The following is a 23,913-nucleotide window of genomic DNA, read 5'->3' as shown; positions in this document are numbered from 1 at the left end:
CATCAAATACTTCTCAAGCTTTTCAATTTAGGTTTCCAGAAAGGGAAATCTATGCAGTCACCCTTCGCGACCTTACAAAATTGCGGCAGCATAAAGAAACGTTGTACTCAAAGCCGAAGCCAAAGTGAATTGATCAGGTCACACATCCGGAGTCTATGCTATGTTCTTCAATACCGCCATCAACTCTTTCGGGAACCATTTGATACTGTAGTTTTGATAACGCGTTTTATTGCTGTCAGATTGTTTTGTACAACACCTTTATACCTTTAACATACAATATACAATACAATGTACAATACAATATACAATACAAAAAAAATACAACATCAAAATGTGTTAGCATGTGTCCTATCCCAAAAGGAACATAGGGAGGGCAGAGGCTGAATCTTCACCCTCTGGAACCTTCAAAATATGTTTTTTTTTTGCAGGCTGCTATAGAATAAAAAAACATCCTGGATGTTTGCGTTTACTTTCCTTTTTTTTCTTTTCTTTTTTTGTCTTATCGTTTGTATTGCTTTGTATATTATGTGTGTAAACGTCTACTTGGCGGTCCCAAAGTGCTTTTTGTATTGCATTTTTGTTTGTATTGTTAAACCGGTTTACTGGTTAATTCTTTTGACGGCTATAGAAAACTCCAAGTTGGTATATACTGCAAACGTCCAATTAAGGCAGGAAATTTCCTATACTAAAGTCGTAACTGCAGTACAATATATAACACTGAGAGAACCCGATAACAGAATACACATATAGAGAACATACTCTGTTTTGAAATTAACTTCCTTATAAAGGTATCCTATACATAGAACAAAATGTGCAATATTTTCAAATATCTGGCAATGAAACGAAGGTAACTTTGCTTTAATATATTTTACATGACTAACTCTTTGAGCCTTTGAATTATTCATATTATTATGGTCGATTCTTCCATCCTCCATACTCCTGATGCCCCCCCCCCCCCTAAATGTTGTATTACTTCCGCGTTAACTTGCTTAACAAAGTATGTTATATTCTATTTAGTTAAAACATAACACGCATTAGTCATTTCTTTGCCAAATAACAGTTGAAAACTTAGAAAGATGAATTCGTAAAAATTATGTTAATAAATCACCACGGGCAAACTGACAGAGAAATGATGATAAAATATACCTCGATAAACGAAACTAACTCTTTAAATTTTACATAAACTATGGGCATGGTTCCTTTAAATGTTCTATACATTTCGGTTCATTTGGAACCATGACTTTCTTTAAAACATTCAACCTGCCATTTTCGGAGTGGAAGTATTAAACATGACAGTAGTTGTTTTAGTGGATAAAATCTTGAACTTACCGAATATTCCTAAAAGGAAAAACACCGAGATTTTGAGCGATATCAGCTCCCTTTCCCGAGCCATGGTTCTGGTGATTGTGCTGAGGACACCGTCGACACCAAAAATCACAACAACTAACAAAAGTAGAACAGAAAAGGAAGAAAACTGTGATCGACAGCAAATAGCCAATGAAATTTGAGATCAATCACCATGGCAACTCACAGGGTAGTCAATGTGTAACTAAGACTACATGTCCCCTCTGTTTACTGTGCTTCTTTCCAGCAGTGGCAGTAAGTGAACTTTCTTAGAAAAGTTCAAGGCAATTTAGTACATTGTTGAGAGGGCATACGGTACTAAAGTAGTTCCATTGTTATAAAGTTGTATTTTTGTAATCGTTTCTACCAATCATTCGATTCAACATGAAAACAACAGATTGCCGTGAGAGGGGTGTGCATTGGTACCGGTACTCCCCAGTGGGCGTGCGCAAAGGCAGTGGGATGTTGGAGGGGGAGGTGGCCATCCACCACCTCCTATCGCCAGACTGGGAATTTGTATTACATTCAACCGGGGAAGAATTGGACCACTTCTACAGGTACACCCACTACCCCTTTTCAAACGCATGCACCGTGCAAACATTCATTAGCACAACCTTGCATTTACAATTAATTGTATTATCTATAAGTATACATCAGAATGTACCAGTTTTTGAGGGGGAGGACCCCCTCCCGATCACTAATACTCGACAATCCAGACTACAGAGGAGTCGGCTTCAACGACCCCAGGGTCACACGCCCTCCTTTATACAAATCATTGATTCGCCTCTGGCCTTTTCATAAAGGTCCATGTCCTTAACTAATTCAGTCACGTGAAAATTTATTAATCCCCCTCCACATCCCCCCCCCCCCCATTCCCACATTTGAAAGCCTGAACATGCCACTCGAAGACTCACCTGCTGTCCTCTCCTCCCTCCGCTCTCAAGTGACTAAAGCACCATATGCCTATAAAAATACATAACGTATGCATAAGAATAAAAGAACGTATCATAATTATCATTTGTTCATACCCCCCCCCCTACATGGGAGTCCGATTCAACGATCCCTGGGTTATACCCCTCCTTTCCTCCTTTTTAAATTTCTTCCAGGGATCTGCTCTTGGACCTTGCAATCCGTCAAATCATCTTATTTTGGTTCCGGATTCAAGTGACAGCTTTCCGCTCATGCCGATGGGGTGGGGGTGGGGGTGGGGGTGGGGGATTGATGAGAGGTGATTTTTTGGAAGGAGAAGAAGGAGGAGTGAAAGAGCGTATACTATTGGCCCTCTGACCCTTTATCTTTAGGTATGCTATACGCATACGCTAAGATTGCAATATCGTATAACAGATACATTACCTATTGAAGGACTCTATGCCATATATCCCTTCTTCTCTTTTCTTCATAATTCGATCTTTTTTTGTATGTGAATGGGAGGAGGGGGGGGGGGGGGGGTGAGGAGGGTATTGAGTCAATAAGCTAAGGTGATCGTACAATGGGTGACATATAATATATGTTTCTTTTCATGTTAAGATCAAAGTAACCTTCATGTAATTAATAAGTCACAACCATTGACCATATAGGGTATGCGGTGATTCATTCATTTGCCATGGCCATTACATTTGGTAGTCATTTGGTTAATTGTCGGTTGTAAACAAATATTTACAAAAAAACAAACGGCGTACCATTTCGATTGTGTTACCTCGGTGTGTAAATTTGGCAAGAAAACAAAAGGTCAAATACTGGGTCACACGATAAGCCAACTTTCCACATGACCTTACATGTTGACCAAATACAGCTTGCCACGTGACTAAACCACACTGCGGCACAGAGGGTAAATAGTTAAAGGATTGGTTCAGGTGTTGACATGTCTATTTGGTATGAAAGAGCACAAAAAGACAAAAAGAATAGTGAAGAAACTACCATGATAGCATGCTCTGTTCAGGAGATATGACACTTTGAAGATATCATAATTTCTTTGAAAACGACTGGTGTAGAAAGATTTACTGTGAGGGTGTGAGTGTCACATCCTCACTTCCTTAACATTTGTGAATATATTTCTTTAAAAATAATTTACATTTTTTAACACATTTGAAAATAATATAATCAAAACTTCTTCAGATGTTTAATCTCAAATACTTACTTTGACAAATATGAGATCTCCTGACATATCTTTTGGTTGAAAGTCATGAAATCTCACAAAATATTTAGAGAAAAAAACAAAGACTTTTCAGGAATGTGAGGATGTGACATCACAGCTAGTCAGATATCAGCAGTTTCTACACAATCTGATAAAACTTTACACTTGAATATCTCTTTAACCGAAAAAGATATTTGAACAGTTTTGTCACCATTGTGTTTCTTTACAGTGGCGTAGGAAGGTACTTTTGAGTGGGGGTGGGGGGCTGAAGATCGATGGCCGGCCTAGGGGAGGGGTCTAAGGGGAGGGGGACACCCCCTCCCCTTTGGAATTTTTTGCATTTCCAGGTGGCCTCAGATGCAAATTTGGTGCAATATAGCACACTTCAACACCCACTCCGTTTTGTAAACTTATTCTGTATTTTCACCTGGCCTTAGATGCAATTTGGTGCTCCAAATGAGATTTTTTTTCTCATTTGGAAATGAAAAAGGGGTTTTCTGACTTGCGAAGTGGGGGGGGGGCGGAATGATACTTCCGCCCCTCCACGTTTTTCACTGGGGGCTGGCGCCCCCCAGCCCCCCGGTTCCTACGCCCTTGTTTCTTTATACATAAATATGTATGACAACTGAACCAATCCTTTAAGTTCACTTTTACAAAGTCAGTCTATAATGATACGACAGAAGGGCAATGATCCCACAGAGGGAAAAGTTGGCATCGTTTCTGTAGGATAGATCTTGTGTAAAGGGGATTTGATGAACTATCTAACAAATCTGCAGAAAAATGATAATAAAATAGAAAAAAGTTAAACAAAATAGGAAATAATAAAGGAGACGTGTAGCCACCATAATATTAGAGCTATCCATAGTTGGTCCGAAATTTGATCGTGCTCAAAACTTTTAACAAAAGTACTTTACATGAGTTTTGCTGCACACTCCTAACTATTCACATGCATCGATGCGTGTTCAGCAGTGGCGGCGGAACCGGGGGGGGGGGGCTTGGGGGCTCAGCCCCCCAATGAAAAAGTTGAGGGGGCAAATGCATGATAAGCCCCCCCCCCCTCCCCAATATTTACCAAGGCTCCGAAACGTGCATCTGCCCATTTTTCAATGCATACTTGTCGATCTGTCCGATGCACACGTATACTATAGGTGTAATAATTTTAGTAAATGCTGGGAGACCCTCGGCCCGTCCCCTGGCTATAGACCACATTGTCACCCCAACCGCGTCTTCACGCCCCGTGAAAAGTGGAGGCAGTGGAGTGTGAGTACCGGTAAGCGGCGGGTGACAGTGCTTGGTTCATAGAAATTTGTTGGCAACTGCACATGGTTTTGGAATTACCCATTTGTTGACATTAAGAAATGCTTTCTGTTTTTTCTTATGACATTTATTTAATTATTGCATTTAATTGCAAGTGGTAATTTACTACACTCAAAAACGTCTTTGCAAGTACACTACGAGTAATAGCTACTCTCTTAAAACACCATCGAATATACAAATTACAATGTTTTTACAGATTTTACGTGCAATCTGAGAAATTGCAGGCTTGAGACCCATATTTTAGGGCTAGGGATTCGCAGCATAAAACACTCGGGAAGTGCCGTTTCCGGCCATCTGGGGGTTTGAAAAACCCAAAATTTTCTTATACGCTCCGCGCCAACCGATGGTGGCGCTCCGCTTAGATAGTCTCCACACATTAGCCCCCCCCCCCCCCCAATAATTTTCCCGTTCCGCCGCGCCTGGTGTTCAGTGTATACAGTTAGTGAGGAAAATAGTTTGAGGTTTGAAATTTGAATATGAATGGCCATTATTTGACTTCTAGCACATGGGGTGGGGGGGGCATGGTATTGATTACATTTAAAGCCAGGCGGGACTGGTGTACCGATGGGAATAGGGGTAGGGTGAGATATTTTGTTTAACAGCGACTCAGTGACGTGTCACTATTTGTTTATTTTCTTTTTAGTACGTGAATTATGTTGAACTTCAAGAGGTGAGAACAAACATTTTCTTCAAGGGATCGTTCGACATTTCAGAAGGAAAACGTCTTCTATAAATTTAAGATTAAACGGGACTCGAGGGGATTTTCGCTTAAAATTATCTAACAAATAACATCTTTGGAAGCTTCATTGCATGCAATAATAATAAAATCGATCAGGACACAGACGCACTGCCCTTCCATGCATATGGTTTATTCCGGTCATTTGGAGGGGGGGGGGGGGGGGTAGAGGTAATGTGCAATGGGTTGGTTGGGAACGACAAGAGGATGGTGGCGGGGATGGGATTGGGTGAATTTGGGGTAGATGTTTTTGGGTGTGTGGGGTGGGATGATAATGGAGGTAGTACTGGGGACGGTGGTGATGGTGATGGTTGTAGTGGTGATGATGTGGTGGTGGTGGTGGTGATGGCCCCCGATACATTGAACCACATTTCAAATCCATTTTATGTATGCCTGGTAATTAGCATATACAAATGTTTGTGTCTATAACAGTAAAAGAACTCATTCTTTGGTCTAAATTTATGGACAGTTTGGCTCTCGCTGTGTTTATTTCTATTGTTGCAAAATGTCAAAATAAGAGCGTGTGTTAATAAATAATTCTTTCATGCCTTCTTGTTAATAATAAGAACTACCAGACTATTTACCTAATTCTCAGTTACGAACAAGGAAACAACAACTCTTACAGACGAAATATTTCAACTTTCAACCTTTCGTCTTTCCTTCGCCCTTTCCTTTTTACGTACTCTTTTATTTATTTATATTTTTATTAGATCCCCAGTTGACGTTTCTGGAATTGTCAGGCATGACTGTATCTTTAACAATCGTCTAGAGGATCCTTCTCCCACAGCTGACATTAAGGTACCCACCCGGTATAGAGGGCAATCATTTTGTAGGTTGATAAATGAAAGCATCTGGTCTAGAAGAGTGTAAACAAGAATCAGTAACGGTAAGAGAGAAACTATAACAGTTTAAGAACATTCAGTATGAGAAAGCAACCATAGGGAAGGGAAGAGGGTAGGGAGGGAAGGGAGAGAGGAGAAGGATATATAGGGCAGGGCATGGAAAGGGAAGGAAAACAATTTAAAGACTTTCAATTAGTTTCAACTACTAGCTTCAACAGACAGAAACAATATTGAACAGTATGAAATACGTTTATTCTTTACGGGGTATATACAACATTCTTAAATATTCCGCCCCAAAAAATGTCAATATAATACAAATAAATAAAAGTAAACATTGTTTGAATAAATTCCAAACGTACCATGTCATTGATTGGAAACCTTGAGATGCTAACCCGTATTCCTGCCTTAAAGTGGTTATACAGAGTGGATGAGTTCCATGGAATTTATTTTTGGGTGCGTTCACTTAGGATAATGCGCGCGTTATCAAATCACGGGTTGTAAAGTGTATATGAAATTGCGCTTGCAATGATCTGATAACGTGTTTACTTTCTGTGTCCCATAAAGGTTAATTTACCGGTACTGCATCTCTGGGGGGGGGGGGGGTCCCAGTGTAGCGGCCGATAGCGAATAGAATCTGTAAATTGCATGCTTTTCATACCGTAAAACTGTGTTATATTATCTAGGACAACACTTGCATATAGTTCTTAGAGAATTTTCCAAAACATTATTCATAGTTCATAACAAAGATTATGGCTTTCTTATTTTTTTTTTTTTATTGATAAGCTTCAGGTGTTAGTTCTAGTTGACAAAACAAGTAAACCTTGTTTTTTGGTTTTGGGTTTTTGGTGTTGTTGTTAAACAAGCAGGAATTTCCAGGGGTATACATTTCAGATTAGTTCTTGGACCAAGATACTGAGACGGTCTCTTCGCGGAAACTTCATCAGCCTTAGTTTATTTATTCAGCTAGGGTTATTCAGCTAAGGTTATCCAGCTAATGTTAGTCACAGTTATTCAACTTAACCATCTTTACGTGGAAAATCGTGAAGACAGATAGTCTTACGACTGACCCCCGCCCACAGACAACAACAGTTTCCTGTTAACGATCGGAAGAACGTGTAGGTTCGGTAATAGCTCCATGGTCGCATGCAAACCTAATAACAATAATAATAATAATCAGCAATTATTTTTACGACGCTTAAGCGACCACAAACGTGGGAGAAACTCGCAAGGGCTTATGGATTACAACTTACACGTCGGGTGGCTTCCAATTCAACATTTTAACTCAAATTTGGAATCTGTTCAATTCAGATAGTCATATCAGATTGGAAAAACCGTAGATTGCTCTTAATGAAACACTCACCTTACTACGACCCTGCCGGGCATCGAACCCGGAACCTCCCGATGCCGAGCCTCATTGCTTCAAATGTCTCCGCCTTTATCCATTTCGGCCACAGCACCGGTATCGGAACCCGTAATTGGTGATATTAGTTAAAACTGTACAGTGTCAGTCGTGACCCCCCCCCCCCACCCCACCTCGAGGGACCACCTATGACCCTTGCTGTTTTTGATGACGCGCGCGTTATCCAATGTGAACACCATTCTTAAGCCCGGGTCACATCTGCGCGATTCAACACGCGATGCAACTCGCAATACAATTGAAGGTTGAATCGCGTAGTTAGACACGGGTATCAACTTGTTGCGCAATAAAAGTTGCGCCGTCGATTTGGGTTGATTTGCAATGGAGCAATGTCCTAATCAGCGCAACTTCTCAGAAGCAACTTTTCTGATTCGCGTGATTTTAGTTGCGAGTTGAATCGCGTGTTGAATCGCGCAGATGTGACCGGCCTTTAGTCTAACGCGTGCTGAAGTTCCGGTCACAAAGGTGAGTTGCTTGAACAAAGTTGGCGGGATTTTGTCAAACCCGTGGAAAGATATAGTGTGAGTATCTTTCTTCATTTACACCCACGATTTGCACTTTATACGCATGCGCAACACGGCATCATGAAATATCATATTGCTCAGTTTAATCAAAGTTATATCAGTTGTAGCCTGAAAATTTCGTCGTACATATACATGTTTATAGCACAATAAATCACACTCAAATTGCAATATCAGACATATCAACAACAACAACAAAACACTTGTTTTATTATTTTTGTCAATTATTCTTCTCCATTATTTTTTAACTGACTAATGACATGCATTGTTCTAGGAAACTTCAGTCTTAAAAGTCATCGAAAGTGGAAACCGAAGTTATGCAAACGTAATATTTTTTTTTCAACAGACGTGAAGCAGTATTTACAACTCAAAAGAGAGAATGGCCGATTGGCCGGGTATGACTATAGCAACGGAGAAGCAAGGGCTTAATAAAAATGGGTGAAGGCTGCCACGGCACAATTTTCGAACATTGAGGAGGGGATGGGAACTGGGGAAGCCTGAACACAAAACAAATACTGTTGTCAGCAGTATTGTATAAGTTTTCCGATATTGAATGGATGTGTCGAAAACGAATATTGCAACATATTAATTTTAGTTGAATTGGGGGCTCGACGAATGGAATAAAACTAAAGTGTCTTTTTATTTACAAACCCTATACAGTCATTATTGCTTTATGTGATAGAGATAACTGTCAATAACAACAAATAAGAAATTAAGTAGAAAAAATCTCATTCCATTTGTGAGATATCACAGATATAATGTTTCTTCACACACAACGATGAACATTTAATCAAGCCTAAGTATGACGTCACAACCGTGTTCCTAAATTCAAAGTTTTTCTTTATTTATTACAATGTTCTTTCTCTGTAATGGAGATGTGTTTCGCAAATGCTAAATTTTAAACTTTAATTAAAGTTGTTGCTGCTGTTTTACCACGCTGTTGCTCAAACTCACGTTGATGTCTAAAATTCCGTTGTCTAAACTTACGTCGTTGTCTAAACTTACGTTAAACTTAGTAACGAAATAATTTTGCCCTATTCGCGTTCCATAGTTGACCTTTTACTGTAACAAAATTTAATACGTCTCGACATGAATGATAAACCACATACATGATAATCTGCGGTATACTACATCAGTCCTTTTGAAGAAGAAAACAACAGAATGAAGATTTGGGGTCCCACGACCTTCAAATGACATCCGAATAACTTGCATTGCTCGCCGCGAGAAAGTCGTGAAGTTTCCAGGCTAAACTTCCGATATCCTCGTCGACTTTGGAGGGGAATATCTTCTCCTCTGAGAGTCCCGCATTACCCGGAGTTCTGCCTTGTCCTGGGGGTACCGAGAAAAGGACACAGAATTTGATGACATTTTCTTCCTACATGACAGAAAGTCAACGACAATTGCCCGATAAGTGGAACTCATCACGTATACTATCCAAGGATTAAGACAGGAGTTCGACAAAGCTGCAAAGTAATACATTCGTCGATAAATTGCCGTCGCGCCGTGGGAGCCAAAATGTGGATGGAATCGAAATAGAATGACATGTAGATAATATGGCATCCAAAACAAACCGAAAAAGACCGCGATAATTAACACCGTGATAGCTAATCGCTTTCGAGCGTTGAAATGACGCACGCCAGGCTGGGATTCGCTGGCAAATTCACCGGCACTAACGAAAAGCGTTTTGGCGATACCGAGGTAAAACCATGCTATCGTGATCATCGGGAATACGTAAAGAACGATTAATCGTCCAATTTCATACACCTTAGTAAAACTATCGGCTATGGGAAGGTAGTCGCACCGACTACCGCGGGTTTCCGCGAGTAATAAGACAGGCACCGCGGTTGCAATCGATACAGTCCATATGATACATATCGCGAACCATCTACGGTACCGTCGAACAAACCGATGAACAGTCGTATCGCGTACCAGAACGGTATATCGCTCTACGCTGAGAGAGGTAATAGAAAATACGCAAACTCCCTGTGCGGTGATTTCACCGGCATTGATTAATTTACACAACGTTGAGCCAAACTGCCAGCTTGGATGTCTTTCATGTTCAACGAAAAATGGAACCGAGATCAGAATGTAGAGGAGGTCGCCGGCGACCAGATTCGTGAGTAGAATATTGGCCGAGGTTCGTAATCGTGGACTCCGACACACCGACAAGAGAAGACCGGTGTTACCTATCACACCGAAAAATGACAGAATACTCAAGAGGAAAACGTCGAACAAGAATGTGTTCTCTCGCGGGTCAATTTGATCATATATCGATTCGAAATCTAGATCGATACTGTAACAGTCAAAGCTGGAACACATACTGTTCGATTGCTGATCCCAATAGGAAATATTTCCCGCCATTTCTGAATAATTGATCTGATCAAATCTTCGTTGTATGAATAGCTGGAATATCACTAAACACATTAACTGATGGCAATGATCGAAAAATTCACGGGAAGAAGGAAAGAACGAAACAGCAGAGAAAGGAATCCCAAGTAGAGAATAAGATCTTCACTAGAAAAAAATCTGTAGCAGAATTTCTTAGACAAATCCACTTCCTCTCAAAGTCTCTCCATTAACACTCTACTCCTCTTGAAAGTTGCACGAACAATAATTAGCTTTTAAGTCAGTACACTGTAAAAATAAAAATTCCTTCAAAATATTCCATTATGGACGAATAATTGCATGATACTTGGAAATTTCACTGACTCGTCACATTCATCACATCGTATTATATATATTTATATATGAAAATGGCTATTTAGTAGCAATCTTATACCGTGTCTTGAGAGGTGTGAATCCATTGTCGTTAGGTAAGTTAAACCAATCAGTGGATTAATCGACATCTTCACTAAGTGGCAATATAGAGGAAACGAGTTTGCCAGGTTCTCTCGACAGCTCGAGAACCAACGTTTTTATGTGTTCACTTTCAAGAAGATAGCCTATACGTCCGGGTATGAATATATAACTAGGCAAACTCCAATACTGTTTACTTATAAAACATCTGATGCCGTATTGCAAGATAACTACTATGCCTCTTTAAATACAGGTGCATATAGGCTCTACATTTATAACGTCCTTCTTAAATGTTGTAGCCGACAGTGGCGTAGGAAGGTACTTTTGAGTGTGGGGGGGGGGGGCTGAAGACTGATGGCCGGCATGGGGGAGGGGTCTAAGGGGAGGTCTTAAAAAAAATCTGGAAATGCAATTTTTTTTGGCATTTCCAGGTGGCCTCAGATGCAATTTGGTGCAATATAGCACACTTCAACACCCACTCCATTTTGTAAATAATTTTGCATTTTCACCTGGCCTTTGTTGCAATTTGGTGCAGCTCCAAATGAGCTTTTTTTCTCATTTGGAAATGAAAAAGGGGTTTTCTGACTTGCGAAGCGGGGGGGGGGGGGCGGAATGATACTTCCGCCCCCATATTTTTCACTGGGGGGGGGGGCTGGCGCCCCCCAGCCCCCGGTTCCTACGCCCTTGGTAGCCGAAGCTTCAAGTCTTGTTTATTTCTTTCAATAATAATACTATGCGATGCTCATGGTCTGCCTACCACGCTTTTACAGCATGATATTTCCATCCTATCATATTCTTTTTGTATAGGCATCTAGGGGGGAAAATTAAATAAATGTTTTCTTTTCAGTAATTTTGCACATTGCACGAATGAGAAGAAAATTTCCTACATTTCATAAAAATTGACAGGAAGTGGAATATGGTTATCAGATAACCAAGGATACTTAATATCTAGTATAATTGAGGTTCAGTAATTTGTCTATTAAAATCTTGTCGGTAGAAAATAACATTATCGTTTTAAATACAAATGGGTTTTCGATAATAGCTAGATGAGTGTTCTAGCCATTCACCTTAACACCATGTTAAATATCCGGACTGCTGCTTTAAGTAAAATTAGAAGATTACGTCATCTCCACAGTTCAACGCTAACTGCTACTGCTACTCCATGCTATCACCAATTTTAATAATTACGCCAAAAACTGAGGCTATATTTTGTTATCTTTAAGTTTTCTTTAAATCAACGCAATCATCCTTTACGGCTGTTCATTGATTTTTGTGTGGGCGTGTGTGTCAGTGTTTTATATATCCTTCAAGCTACAACGCTTTGTTTTTATTCCAAAAAAGTATATATCATATTTTATCAAAGTTGTGAAGATTTTACTCAAATGAAAATTAAATATATAAAATAAATAATAACTCTAAAAATACCGAGTGATAGACAGGTCGGGCAATTTGAATCAGCAGTTGTCAAATCTTGTTAAATCCACGTTCATGTGGAACGCCAAAGGGATTACCAGATGTAATGATGGTCGGAAAGATATGCCCATAGTCTGAAAGATAATGTTCATAATGTATGTTTACATGTTGCTGACATGAAGTAATATCACTGTATATGTATAGTTGATGTAAACAAGTAACACAACCACAGAAAGACATATAATGTATCATGTTTAGGCTATTCCTAACATCATCATATTTGCAGAGCCCCTTGGCATTCTGCATTCGTGCAAATAGGCTCACCACACTATATAGAAATTATGAAGTTTATCAATTTTTTTGTAATCTGCTACGTTTGTTTGACATCATGTGCATGTCATTCTTACAGCAGTGCGATACATCCAAATGAACATTACCGTACAATTTAAAACATGGACATATCTGTGGATCATTCTCATATCTGGTGTGCATTTTATTTTGGCGTTCCATGCTCTTCACACTCAAGCGATGGATTACTTCCAAGATGTCCAAATCGCATTTGTTTAAGAAATTCTTGGATGCATTGCTGATGATTTGCCATGCATGGGAACCTGAACAATTTGTGTGGGTATAGATCATGTGGTTGTGCGTTCTCACGTTGTCATGAACCTATAAACATACAAGACATGAGAGCACATGGTATTTGACTTTAAATTTATCTTTCGTATACGTTGAGTGAATCGACTAAAAATAGGCCGATTTGTTTTTATATCTGTATAGTGCATGTTTCTGTGAACGACATAGAAAAACGACATCAAAAAAGGCGGCATTACGGTATTTGTTAACATACATGCATGCAGTAGACTGGCATCATACAGTCGAACGGCTATGTAACCAATAAACTTGACATGATAAATGAGATCGAAACCATAGATGTGAAAGGCGGGTGAAAAAAACAGAAAGAGAAATGCCGTCTGACATTAACGACTGATTTTGGACGGTCAGAGGTCATCTCATTAATGTCGTCGTAGGGTTAATGTTACGGTCTACATGCATGTGTGTGACTTATGACAGTGTAGTATAATACCTTAAAAATGGATGGATGTGGTATAATATTACAGACGATGGTAAATCTATTATGTGGCCATAAATTATTCAACTCTACAGGTTACAATCTTGTTCGGTATATGCATGGTCTAAATTTAGTGGGGTTTAGGAATAGATAAATCATACATCTCAGGTTGACATAATTATGACATCGATATTATCAAGGTGTAAACATTAGAACGTGTTCCACATTTGTTTGTACATTGTGAAAGTCTTTCCACTCAAGGCAGACACGCAGCATGCCAGAAGAAATATTTGCATACTGTCACGAGGGGCATAGGCGTTGGAGCCCAGTTTGATTTGGGGGGACTGTAACGACTTGCCCGAAAAAACAGTTTTCGCGCTACGCCCGTTCAACACGTTAATGTACATATCATATAGGAATGCATCGGTTATTACATCGCATGCCAATTACATAGAATCATTTGCCGTGTTATAACCCTTCCATATTGGTTATCATTTTCGGGGAAGTCGTTACAATAATAATGATAATAGTAATATCAGTTTAACCATTGAAAAACACATTGCAATTTATTTTTCTTTCAGTAGGTGCCCAAAAAACTCTCAGCATATTGCCCGAAATTTCACAAAAATATTTGGTTGGGGGACTGCAGCCCCCCCCCCCAGCCCTCTCCCGCCTCCTACGCCTATGACGAGGGGTACAGGTTGCATGCGTACCATATCTCTATCTAGACGGTAACGTTCAAACAATGACATTTTGCCTGTAACCCACGATGACGGTTTTTTATCTTTCCCTGTGGAATGTCCGCGTGGGATGTTGCCCTCTTGACATATTGCGCTTAGCTATCCTCGTCGGAGAGCAGAATTTTTTTTTTTTTTTTTAAGTTCTGAACCGACATTTCAGTTTCATTGTTGTTGTGGACAATGGAGAGAGATAACTGAGGGCAAAGCGTTAACCTTTCCTATCCTTTCCTTCCCGGCTTCCCCTGCCCCTTTCAGTTCACAAGTGCCTTCCCCTCCTTTCTTCAAGTTCCCATTCTTCCTCTTCCTTTCACCTTTTATTTCCTCCTTATGTCTCCCATTCTCGCCTCCCCCCCCCCACCCGCCTTCTTACCCTTCCCATTATCTTTCCCTTCTATCCCTTTCCCGATCTCTTTATTTCCGCAACCCCGCCCTCCACCTCAGAGGAACGGAAATCGATCTAAGTTGCTTCGTTAAATGATACGATCTTTCAAAATGGCGTAAGTCATTCAATATTTGACAAGGGATTTGATTCGACTCTATATACATTTTCTAGGGCCTGACAAGGTTGCCAGACATTTTATAATGACGGAGGTTCAACTATAAGGAAAAGGTCTCACCCTATCCTCAGACATTTCTTCACATTACTCAAGTTGACATGCGAGAAACACGATATTTAACTTGACATGACCTTGTAAATGTTGTTAGAACTCGCTTCCAAGCCAGAGACATATCTCAATGTCACGTAAATGTCGCCCCCCTTAGGGCTCGTTATACCATAACTGCTTTGTACTATTTTCCTTGTAATCAAACCAGACAATGCAATACAGAGGAGGGGAAGGGTCAAAGCCAAATAAGGATATATTTACCTGTTATGTTTTTGCACACGTTTCTACATATATATAGCTCAAGAGGTGTTTACCATGCTCCAGGCTATACTTAGCTTTGACAAACTTATAGTGCAGCAATTTCCTTGCCATTTCTCGAAATATTAAAGGGTTTAGATTGTTTCGATCGACTCATGAGTCATGACGGCACCTAATAAGTACGGTCTTTAATGAAATACATGCATGATTTATTACGTTGTAATAATTAGGGAGGAATCTCCATATTATTGACCGTAGTATGTAGCCTATCCAATATAGACTGAATACAAGAATGATCTTTCAAAAAAGCAACAAATCAACAGCCATATACTGCTGACACATACAACAGTTTATATCTGGCCTCGCTATTATTTTGCATGTCAAATTCGGAGGACGTTATTTATTGCTTTTGACAAAGGTACCGTTTACCAGCTATAGGTCAGGCTAATTACACTTCTCCATACTGAATTTAATAAACTATATAAATACTACAAAGGGTCTACTTTGGTCAATCCAGTGTATGACGTCAGTGGAACTTAAAAAACCACCACACTTTGCTCTAATTTCGCTTAGTCGTACAAACTGCTTATTTGTGTTAAATTTTATTTTTTGTGGTGGTGTTATTGTTGTTAATATATGTTGTTTTTGTTGTTATAATGATATTGCTTCTGGTGATAGATGCATTAAACCCAAGGGCGTAGGAACCGGGGGGCTGGGGGGCGCCAGCCCCCCAGTGAAAAATATGGGGGGGCGGAAGTATCGTTCCGCCCCCCGCTCCGCAAGTCAGAAAACCCCTTTTTCATTTCCAAATGAGAAAAAATCTCATTTGAAGCACCAAATTGTATCTAAGGCCAGGTGAAAATGCAAAATTCTTTACAAAATGGAGTGGGTGTTGAAGTGTGCTATATTGCACCAAATTGCATCTGAGGCCACCTGGAAATGCAAAAAAATTCCAAAGGGGAGGGGGACACCCCCTCCCCTTAGACCCCTCCCCCAGGCCGGCCATCAGTCTTCAGCCCCCCACTCAAAAGTGCCTTCCTACGCCACTGATTAAACCGCTAAAACAGACTCGTCCAGAAGGACATGTACGTTGGACGAAGCATCCTACGCCATGTAGGTATAACTATACGTGTGAGATCCAACCATGTATATTGAAATGGGTGCAGTTCTGCGAAATGCAGGCACAATTACATCACAACTTAACGCCCTCAATATATAGATCTTACAGTGTTACAAATCGTCCAAAAGTTCACAAATCGTCGGTCGGAAATCCTGTTTTTGAAATAAAATAAAACTTCTATGCCGATCTCCACTTCAGTGTTGACAAGAAAGTTAATATGGAAACACCTTTTTTTTCTTCTTTTTGCCTGTCGTTTTACTTGTTATTTAATTTATTTTTTAGACGAAACTAATTCAACATGGCCTTGGAAGGCATTAACCTCAGCTGCAATCTATTTGTGACGAGATTGGAAATTGTCGCCAAATAACTTGAACAAACGAGTCTGAACTTCACTTGGCAACTCTCGGAACAAGTACAATCACAAGTTAACGGTATAATATTGCGACAAATTCCCTGATCAGTCAGTCTCAGGGGAGATTTTATTAATCACAAGTTCCAAACTTAATCACTGTAACAAGTGTCAGTGATGAGAGTCTTCTTAAAACTTACATTTTTAAAACAAAGATGATACATAGGCCTATATAGCATATGCAATATCACATGTTTAGTGCCTATAATACCACATGGTATATGCATATAAATATATATATAAATATATATATATATATATATATATATATATATATATATATATATATATATATATATACATGTATATATACATATACATATATATATACATATATATATATATATATATATATCTATATATAGTAATTTATAATTAATTTTGCAATTAAGCATCCCTAATGATATCAAAATTTCTCAAACGGGAGGAGTATATACCTCTTCCACGTACATCACGTTCCTAGGCCACAAAGTCCGTGACTAGAGGGTGACCCAACATGGTGGTGAAAATTAGAGTCCCCAAGCAAAAAGGTTTAAATACCAGGGCCCTAAATCTTATTTGGTTGATACTAAATTTAGATGGCAGGTTATAATTTGGATGAACTGGAAGGATTTTCGATGTGAATTAGGCTCGGTAATTAATATACAAATGATGATTGGTACTTCTTGAAGGCGAAACACTATTGCGCATGGTTTCCATATCAATCCAGACACTTTCTATGATAAATAACCAGTGTGGGTTTACCACAGTAATAAATCAAATTTGATTTTATCGAAACCATATGGCTATTTTCGGGAAAGATTTCGGGAAGGACTTAAAATTATATATTGCTGCAAGGACTCGGTTTGAGACCAGAGGTTATAGACCATGGGAGTACTTTTGATGTCGAGACCACAGAACAAATTAGACTCGAGTCCGATGTAATCAGGGGGGTAGGAAACTTTCAAACAGTGGGGGGGGGGGCACAACATCAGAGGAGCACTTTCTCATTCCACAACCACCACTCGTTATGCTATAAACCGATACACACCGGCCCTGTCACTTAAATATATATGATGTGTTAGTATGCTATCAATACTATTATGGTGCACGTAAATTTATCAACCTACATCTATACTTCTGTCCATCCATAATTTAGAACTTTGCCAAAAACAAAAATCCTCCTGTGTTCATTCCTTGAACAAAGGTCTTTAACAACCTCGGTTACTGATCATTAGCATGTACAGACAAGAAATTATAAATAATTAAAATAAAATATTAAAATTAACAAAGGCTTAAGATATGCAATAGACAGTTCTTCATCAAAGGGGCACATTTTATTTGCCAGTAGGGCACATTTGCTATTTTGGAAAAAAAAGTTGGGGGGGGGGGGGGCACGTGCCCAGTGCCTCCTCCGGCTCCTACCCCCTGGATATAATAAACAAACATTAACAGACAATAACGATGGACGTGACGAGAGGACTATTTTGATGGTTACTTGCCTTTATCACCTTTTAGGATTAAGAAAGACTTTGAAGTTGAACGTGAGATAACCTGAGGTACAATATATAGAGTAACCTTGGAAACATATAATCTCCTCTTAGAATAAAAGAATGGCGTGCTGAGAAAACTCAGCGAGCCGGTGGGACTGAAAGGATAAAAAACATTGTCTATCCATGGTGAATGTTTTGCATGTCATGTATTGTTAATACAATTGACTTAAGTGTTTTTCTTTCTGCATTCATTTTTTCCCCTCAAAACAACTTCTAACATGACGAGGTTATTTTCGCAGCTAGATTCAACAATATGAAATTACACGTCAGCGGTTGTTCTCCATCCAGGTATATATATACATTAATTCTGTTTTAACTCAATTCATGATAAAAAATATATATAGAAAAAATTGTTAAATAAATGTCTGAATAAAAAAAATAATAACGTCCTTGAATAGTTAATCTTACAATTCATCGTTTAATATCAGAATGTTTACAGTACGTGACGTCTGCAAGATTTCGTATAGCTGGATAACATTTACCATATTAATAGCAATCCTAGCAATATAATTCTAGTTACATAAAATACGTACTGTACCTGAGATAATATATATATATGTTAATATATATAATGTTAATATATATATGTTAATATGTCCTTCGTTCTCAAAGCTCGAAAATAATGTTATATGGCTGTTTTATATACGTAAGATGACAAGATAAAGTCATGTTGACTTGTGACGAGGTCATGATGGAAAATTTTAGGGACACCTATTCGAATCAAGTATCATCTCCTACATCCACCAGACTATTACCCATATCGAATTCAGGTGGTCTCGACGGTTTTTTGTTATCGTTGGTTGGGCGGTAAAACCGAGTGGCCAAGTCCACAAACTTCATATTAGTAGTTGAGACCCCTCGCCTACCCCAGCCTACCCGATTATGTCATTCCCCGTAATCGTACCTGATGTGGACAATTGTGAATTTTCTGGGGGTTTTAGGAGCCCAATACTTACCCTAAAAAATATCCTCCAATATTTTCTTCTTTTTTTTTTGGCTGGGGGGGGGGGGAGCGGGCGAGAGACACATATTTGTGGGCAAGCCCCTCGCACCCCTTCCACCCCGGTATAGCTACCTCACTACCCAACGTCAGCTTCTGGAACCGACAGTCTTACCAGCGGCGGACTGGCCACGCTCGACATTTGGGCAATGCCCGGTGGGCCGGTGGGCTGGGGAGCCTGGTAAAATTACAGCCCATTTTCACAGTAGTTAATGGAATACAGACGGGCTATGTAGAAATATATTTTTAACTGTGGGAATCAGCTCATGAAATCACCATGTTATTTAGTCTGTTAGTTCGTAACAAAAGAACATGCTATTGGCATCCCGTCCGTGCTAATGGATTTTATTTAGGTTTTTCCATTTTTTTCAAGCATGTTGTCACAAAATCCTTAAAAAATTACATAAAATCCAGTCTATAACATATATTATTGCCTATATTTATTTACATTTTAACCCCTTTTACCCCTCCCCCGGGACGGCGATCACTATGTAAGTAGCATAACAATGAATAATGGCCCGGTCTAGGTGGAAAATGTCCGGGCCGGTTTTAAGACCCAGTCCGCCCCTGAGTCTTACCATGTATATACTTTCTACAACGTGTGATTTCAAAGAATATGAATTCGAATATCACAAGCAAGATCACTTTGCTTGACGTAGTGCGACAAGGCGTTACAATATGAATCCTTACGTCTTGTTAAAATATAGCTATAAAAAGCCATGTTTGTTGGAGTTAGCGATTTCAATAGGGTGATTCTGTTCGACGCTTCAAAGCTATGGTGGCCGAGAAGTTAAACAACTTTATTTAGCAAACTGTCGGAAAAGTCATACAATTTCCACAATGTTTTTATCAAAACCGTATCAGGTTCTGAATCATATTTATTATACTGATAGTTAAATATTGATGTTTGTGTCAAGGACAGCACAGAAAAAAAAGAAGGAAAACAAAATGTGTGAACAACTGTTTGTTGACCAGCTGTCCCCGCTCAGAGTTGGTCGAACACCTCAGGTGTTACAAGGTCCTTTCTTGGTTGGACATGACTTTAAGTTCAGGATATTTGATATTAATTGGATTCATTAATAGCAGGATGCTTCTCTGCTCGGTACTCGAATAAAGTAAAAAAAAAAAAGTAAAGAAATAGGAAGATAAGAAAAGAAAGGGGTTAATAGAGGGCGCCACGCCATTGTTATCTTTGACAACATTTACTCCAAAAGACGAAGGTGAGGTGGGGGGGGGGGGGGATTCTTATTAATTCCTGTCTGCAGAGTTTGGAAGCAATTGAAATATTCTTACAAAATTTAAGAAGAAAGGAAAACCTTGTAAATTGCAACAACAACAAATTAGTTACTGTTAACTTCTAAAATGGTTTTGTTTTGTTTGTTTGATTTATTTATTTTTTTGTATTTTCCTTTCTTTATAGACATTGCAATTACTTCTCCAAATAACAATGTTAAACAGTGGCATATGAAGCTATCAAAAAGTGTGTGTGTGTGTGTGTTTGTGAGGTGGGGGAACAGGTGGTGTTTGGTGTCTTCATCAGAAAAAGGCAGTTTTGTAGAATGTCAGTGTCGGTAAAAATTAGACGTATAAGGAGGTATATGAACGTGAGGGGTTGTAGCTGACTCCTGTCCGACCTTTTCAAAGTGGGGGAGGTTCATCTTTCGTCTACTCGTTCACACCCCAGCGACCCAGCTCTGCTCCATGTTCGTATGACTATGGTTCATCCCTGAGAACCTTGAAATCGAAGTGAATATTGGTTTGGGGAGGGCGACATGCGACATGCGACAAAATTAAGTATTACTTTTAGCGATATTTAAAACTGTAGTTTTTCAGGGAATATGGAACTATAGGGCTACGATATATAATTTGAACAGGGGGCAAAGAAGGGAGGTCGGACCCATGAAGGGTGTTGATGGAGACAGCGGAATACATTGACCGATAGAAAACTGTAGTAACATGAAGGTGGAATTAAACGCTGTAGTGATATACAGTGACATCTGCTTAATTAACCCTGATCTACACCCTCTTTCACAGCTTGGTGTTCGTGGCATTGTCAATTGTAATCATGGCGCTGTTTGTGTGAAGTCTTTGAAAGACGACACTTAAAATATCTAGTGTCATCCCGCTAAGTAGATAATTTGACGATACTTGTCAATGTCATAACATATTTCGTGATATAACTTTATTTAAATCAAGGTGGTCGATTCGGTAACTTCATTACGAGTGCATGGAATAGGTAGGAGCGAAGAAAAGGATGAGGTGCATGGGTAGATGAAGGCCATCGCTAACCCCCCTCCCCTTCCCACTGTTCCACCCCCCATCCTTGGGGAGGAAAAACAATTTAAAGTCCTATGGTCTCAAATAGGGTGAATTTTTAAGATAAAATAGTCAACATTTTCAGATATAATAGTCGAAAGATAGAAATGAAATATTGCAAATAAAAAAAAATAATGCATAATTTTGAATAAATACTTGAAAACATTTTTGAAAATATTTTGAAAAAAAAGTTGACATTACTGACGGTATAAAATTGAAGTTTTGAGAAAACATTCGAAATCTGAAAATACAAATTTTAAACTATAAAAGTCGAACTTTCAAAATTGAAAAGATTATTGTCAATTGCTTTAGGAGGAAAGTCGTCCAAATTTCGAAGGAAAACATGTGAATTATACGCCACTGCTTTAGCATTCTCGACGTTATTGGATCAAGATAGAGACAGAACCAAACCAAAATCAGTGTCAAATATATGAAGGTGTCTGAACGAGGAAATGTTGACAACCAAATGGAATAAATAATTACCTGCTCATTAACCTCCTTTATTTCATCATAAAGTCCAAGAGGGTTTCTTTCATAAAAAAAAATGGTACATTACTTTCCAGAAACACATGAAAGCGCCATTTAAAGGATTTGGTCTATGGCAGATTAATCTTATAAACTATAGTGTTTGTTATATTATAATTTAAGAAAGTTATTATTTTCTACGCTGCTACATGAAAGCGATACATCGCAAATCAGGGAAAACATTTTTTGGGCACGACCGGGTGTGTATATAGGCTATGTGTGTTAGGTAGGGCGCAATGTGGCGGTGCTTTTATAAAACGCAATGAATTTTAAGTGTTATCGGCGTTCAAGACCAGAATGAATCGGAACGGGTTTGATCACAATTGCATCCACCCTTGCCTTTTCTTGACGTCCATCACTTTGCTTTTCTTTGGTACAAATCAAAGTTACACCATACGATTCGTTTTTCCCAAGAAGAATAGCTTTACGGGTACGAATTAATTTACATGAGCATTTCTGTGTACGCTGTCATTTCATCGTCGCAATACATTGTATGGACTAAGAATTACCACTCATGGTGAAACTTGTATCAAAATTGTAGTATGATGATGAATTTAAATCTGCACCATTTCCTACCAAGCCATTAAATATGGTCATGCAGGGACTGCGGAGCATGGGGTGGGGGCTGCTGGAGGGGTTTTAGATATCGGGCCCTCACTTGTTATCCATTTCTTAAATAATTTCAAGTGAGAAAAGTCAAACGATAGCAAAATAACCTTCAAAAACTAATAACAACTGGCTATTATCATTCAAAATTTGAAGGCGGCCTACATTTAGGCCTACACAACAAAGCAGGCCTCATGTAGTACATCGGTACCGTGGTTAAAGAGAAGCGCCAATTCAATTCCCGTACGTGGATATAGACAGCTAACCGTCAAATGATCAACTTTGTTTTGTTTCATGTACCCCTTAATCAGTCTAAGTTTTGACTTGACGTCAAAAGTTAAATTTGACTGAAACACCGAAATCATTCAAAAGTTTATTTGTATACCTTTCGTTATCCTTACATTCCTACACTACCCTACCTTACTTAGTACCACCCAATTATACTGAATACCACTATCATCCTTTATTTCAAGGAAAGTTGACTAGGGGGTGGAGGGGGGTGGGTTACATGAGAAAAACAAACCCTAAGAGGTTGAGCCTGAGGAAATCTACGTAAATACATGTAAGGTCGTGCGACATTGATTCAACTTGTGTTGTTGAGATATCGTGTCTACAAGCTAGCGTCACATCCACGCTCACAAAGGTTGCTGAGTCACCAAACACAAAACAAAAAGTCCTGGCATTTTCTTTTTCTTTGATGGGGGGGGGGGGGGGCGGTGTGCAGACTAGGAAACAAATAGTTGCTGGCCTAGCTCCCTCCATCTACCATAGCTACACTACTTACCGAGGTCATGCATTATGTTGTTCAGTTGGATATAGCCTTTAAAATTTAAGATGCTTAACTGTTGTTACTGGTTTAACTGAGTTTTCCAAGAATGGTCACAATGATGAAGATTGTTTGACTTTTTAGGTTGTATCACCAGTGCATGTTACATACTTATGTATTGTATACTAGATTTTTTTTGGTAATATTCTGTCTACAAAGGGGGGGGGGGGAGTGGGGTCTGATCTGAGCTGAGCCTACCATGAATTTATTCTGGAGGGTCTAAAGCAACTACCCCCCCTCCCCTCCAAAGAAGTATATGTGGTTGCACCCCTTGATCTTGTTACCCACGATATAAAGAATGCTTACGATTCTTTTCAAAACATGATTATTAACAGTTGTTAATTCTCAGGTGTAACAATACAAGAAAATTACAAACAATAGTAA

The 23,913-nt window shown here is 39.2% G+C and overlaps 2 protein-coding genes across 2 annotated transcripts in view; both read right to left on the bottom strand.

Annotated features, from left to right (window-relative positions):
* LOC139966621 (uncharacterized) overlaps positions 1 to 1,487 on the bottom strand; it is a 72,008-nt gene extending 70,521 nt beyond the window's left edge. Inside the window, exon 1 of the mRNA XM_071969845.1 lies at positions 1,330 to 1,487. Coding sequence (XP_071825946.1) covers positions 1,330 to 1,393 — 64 coding nt within the window. The 5' untranslated portion in view covers positions 1,394 to 1,487. The remainder of the gene's footprint in view (positions 1 to 1,329) is intronic.
* Positions 1,488 to 8,663: 7,176 nt separating this feature from the next.
* LOC139966018 (phe13-bombesin receptor-like) lies at positions 8,664 to 11,420 on the bottom strand. The gene has a single exon (XM_071968658.1). It carries the CDS (start codon positions 10,733 to 10,735, stop codon positions 9,557 to 9,559), a length of 1,179 nt encoding a protein of 392 aa, XP_071824759.1. The 5' UTR covers positions 10,736 to 11,420; the 3' UTR covers positions 8,664 to 9,556.
* Positions 11,421 to 23,913: the final 12,493 nt, after the last annotated feature.

The sequence above is a fragment of the Apostichopus japonicus genome, chromosome 4 (assembly GCF_037975245.1).
Source record: "Apostichopus japonicus isolate 1M-3 chromosome 4, ASM3797524v1, whole genome shotgun sequence".
Classification (NCBI taxonomy): Eukaryota; Metazoa; Echinodermata; class Holothuroidea; order Aspidochirotida; family Stichopodidae; genus Apostichopus; species Apostichopus japonicus.
The sequence above is the reverse complement of the archived record's forward strand: the minus strand, read 5'-3'. Positions and strand labels throughout refer to the sequence as shown.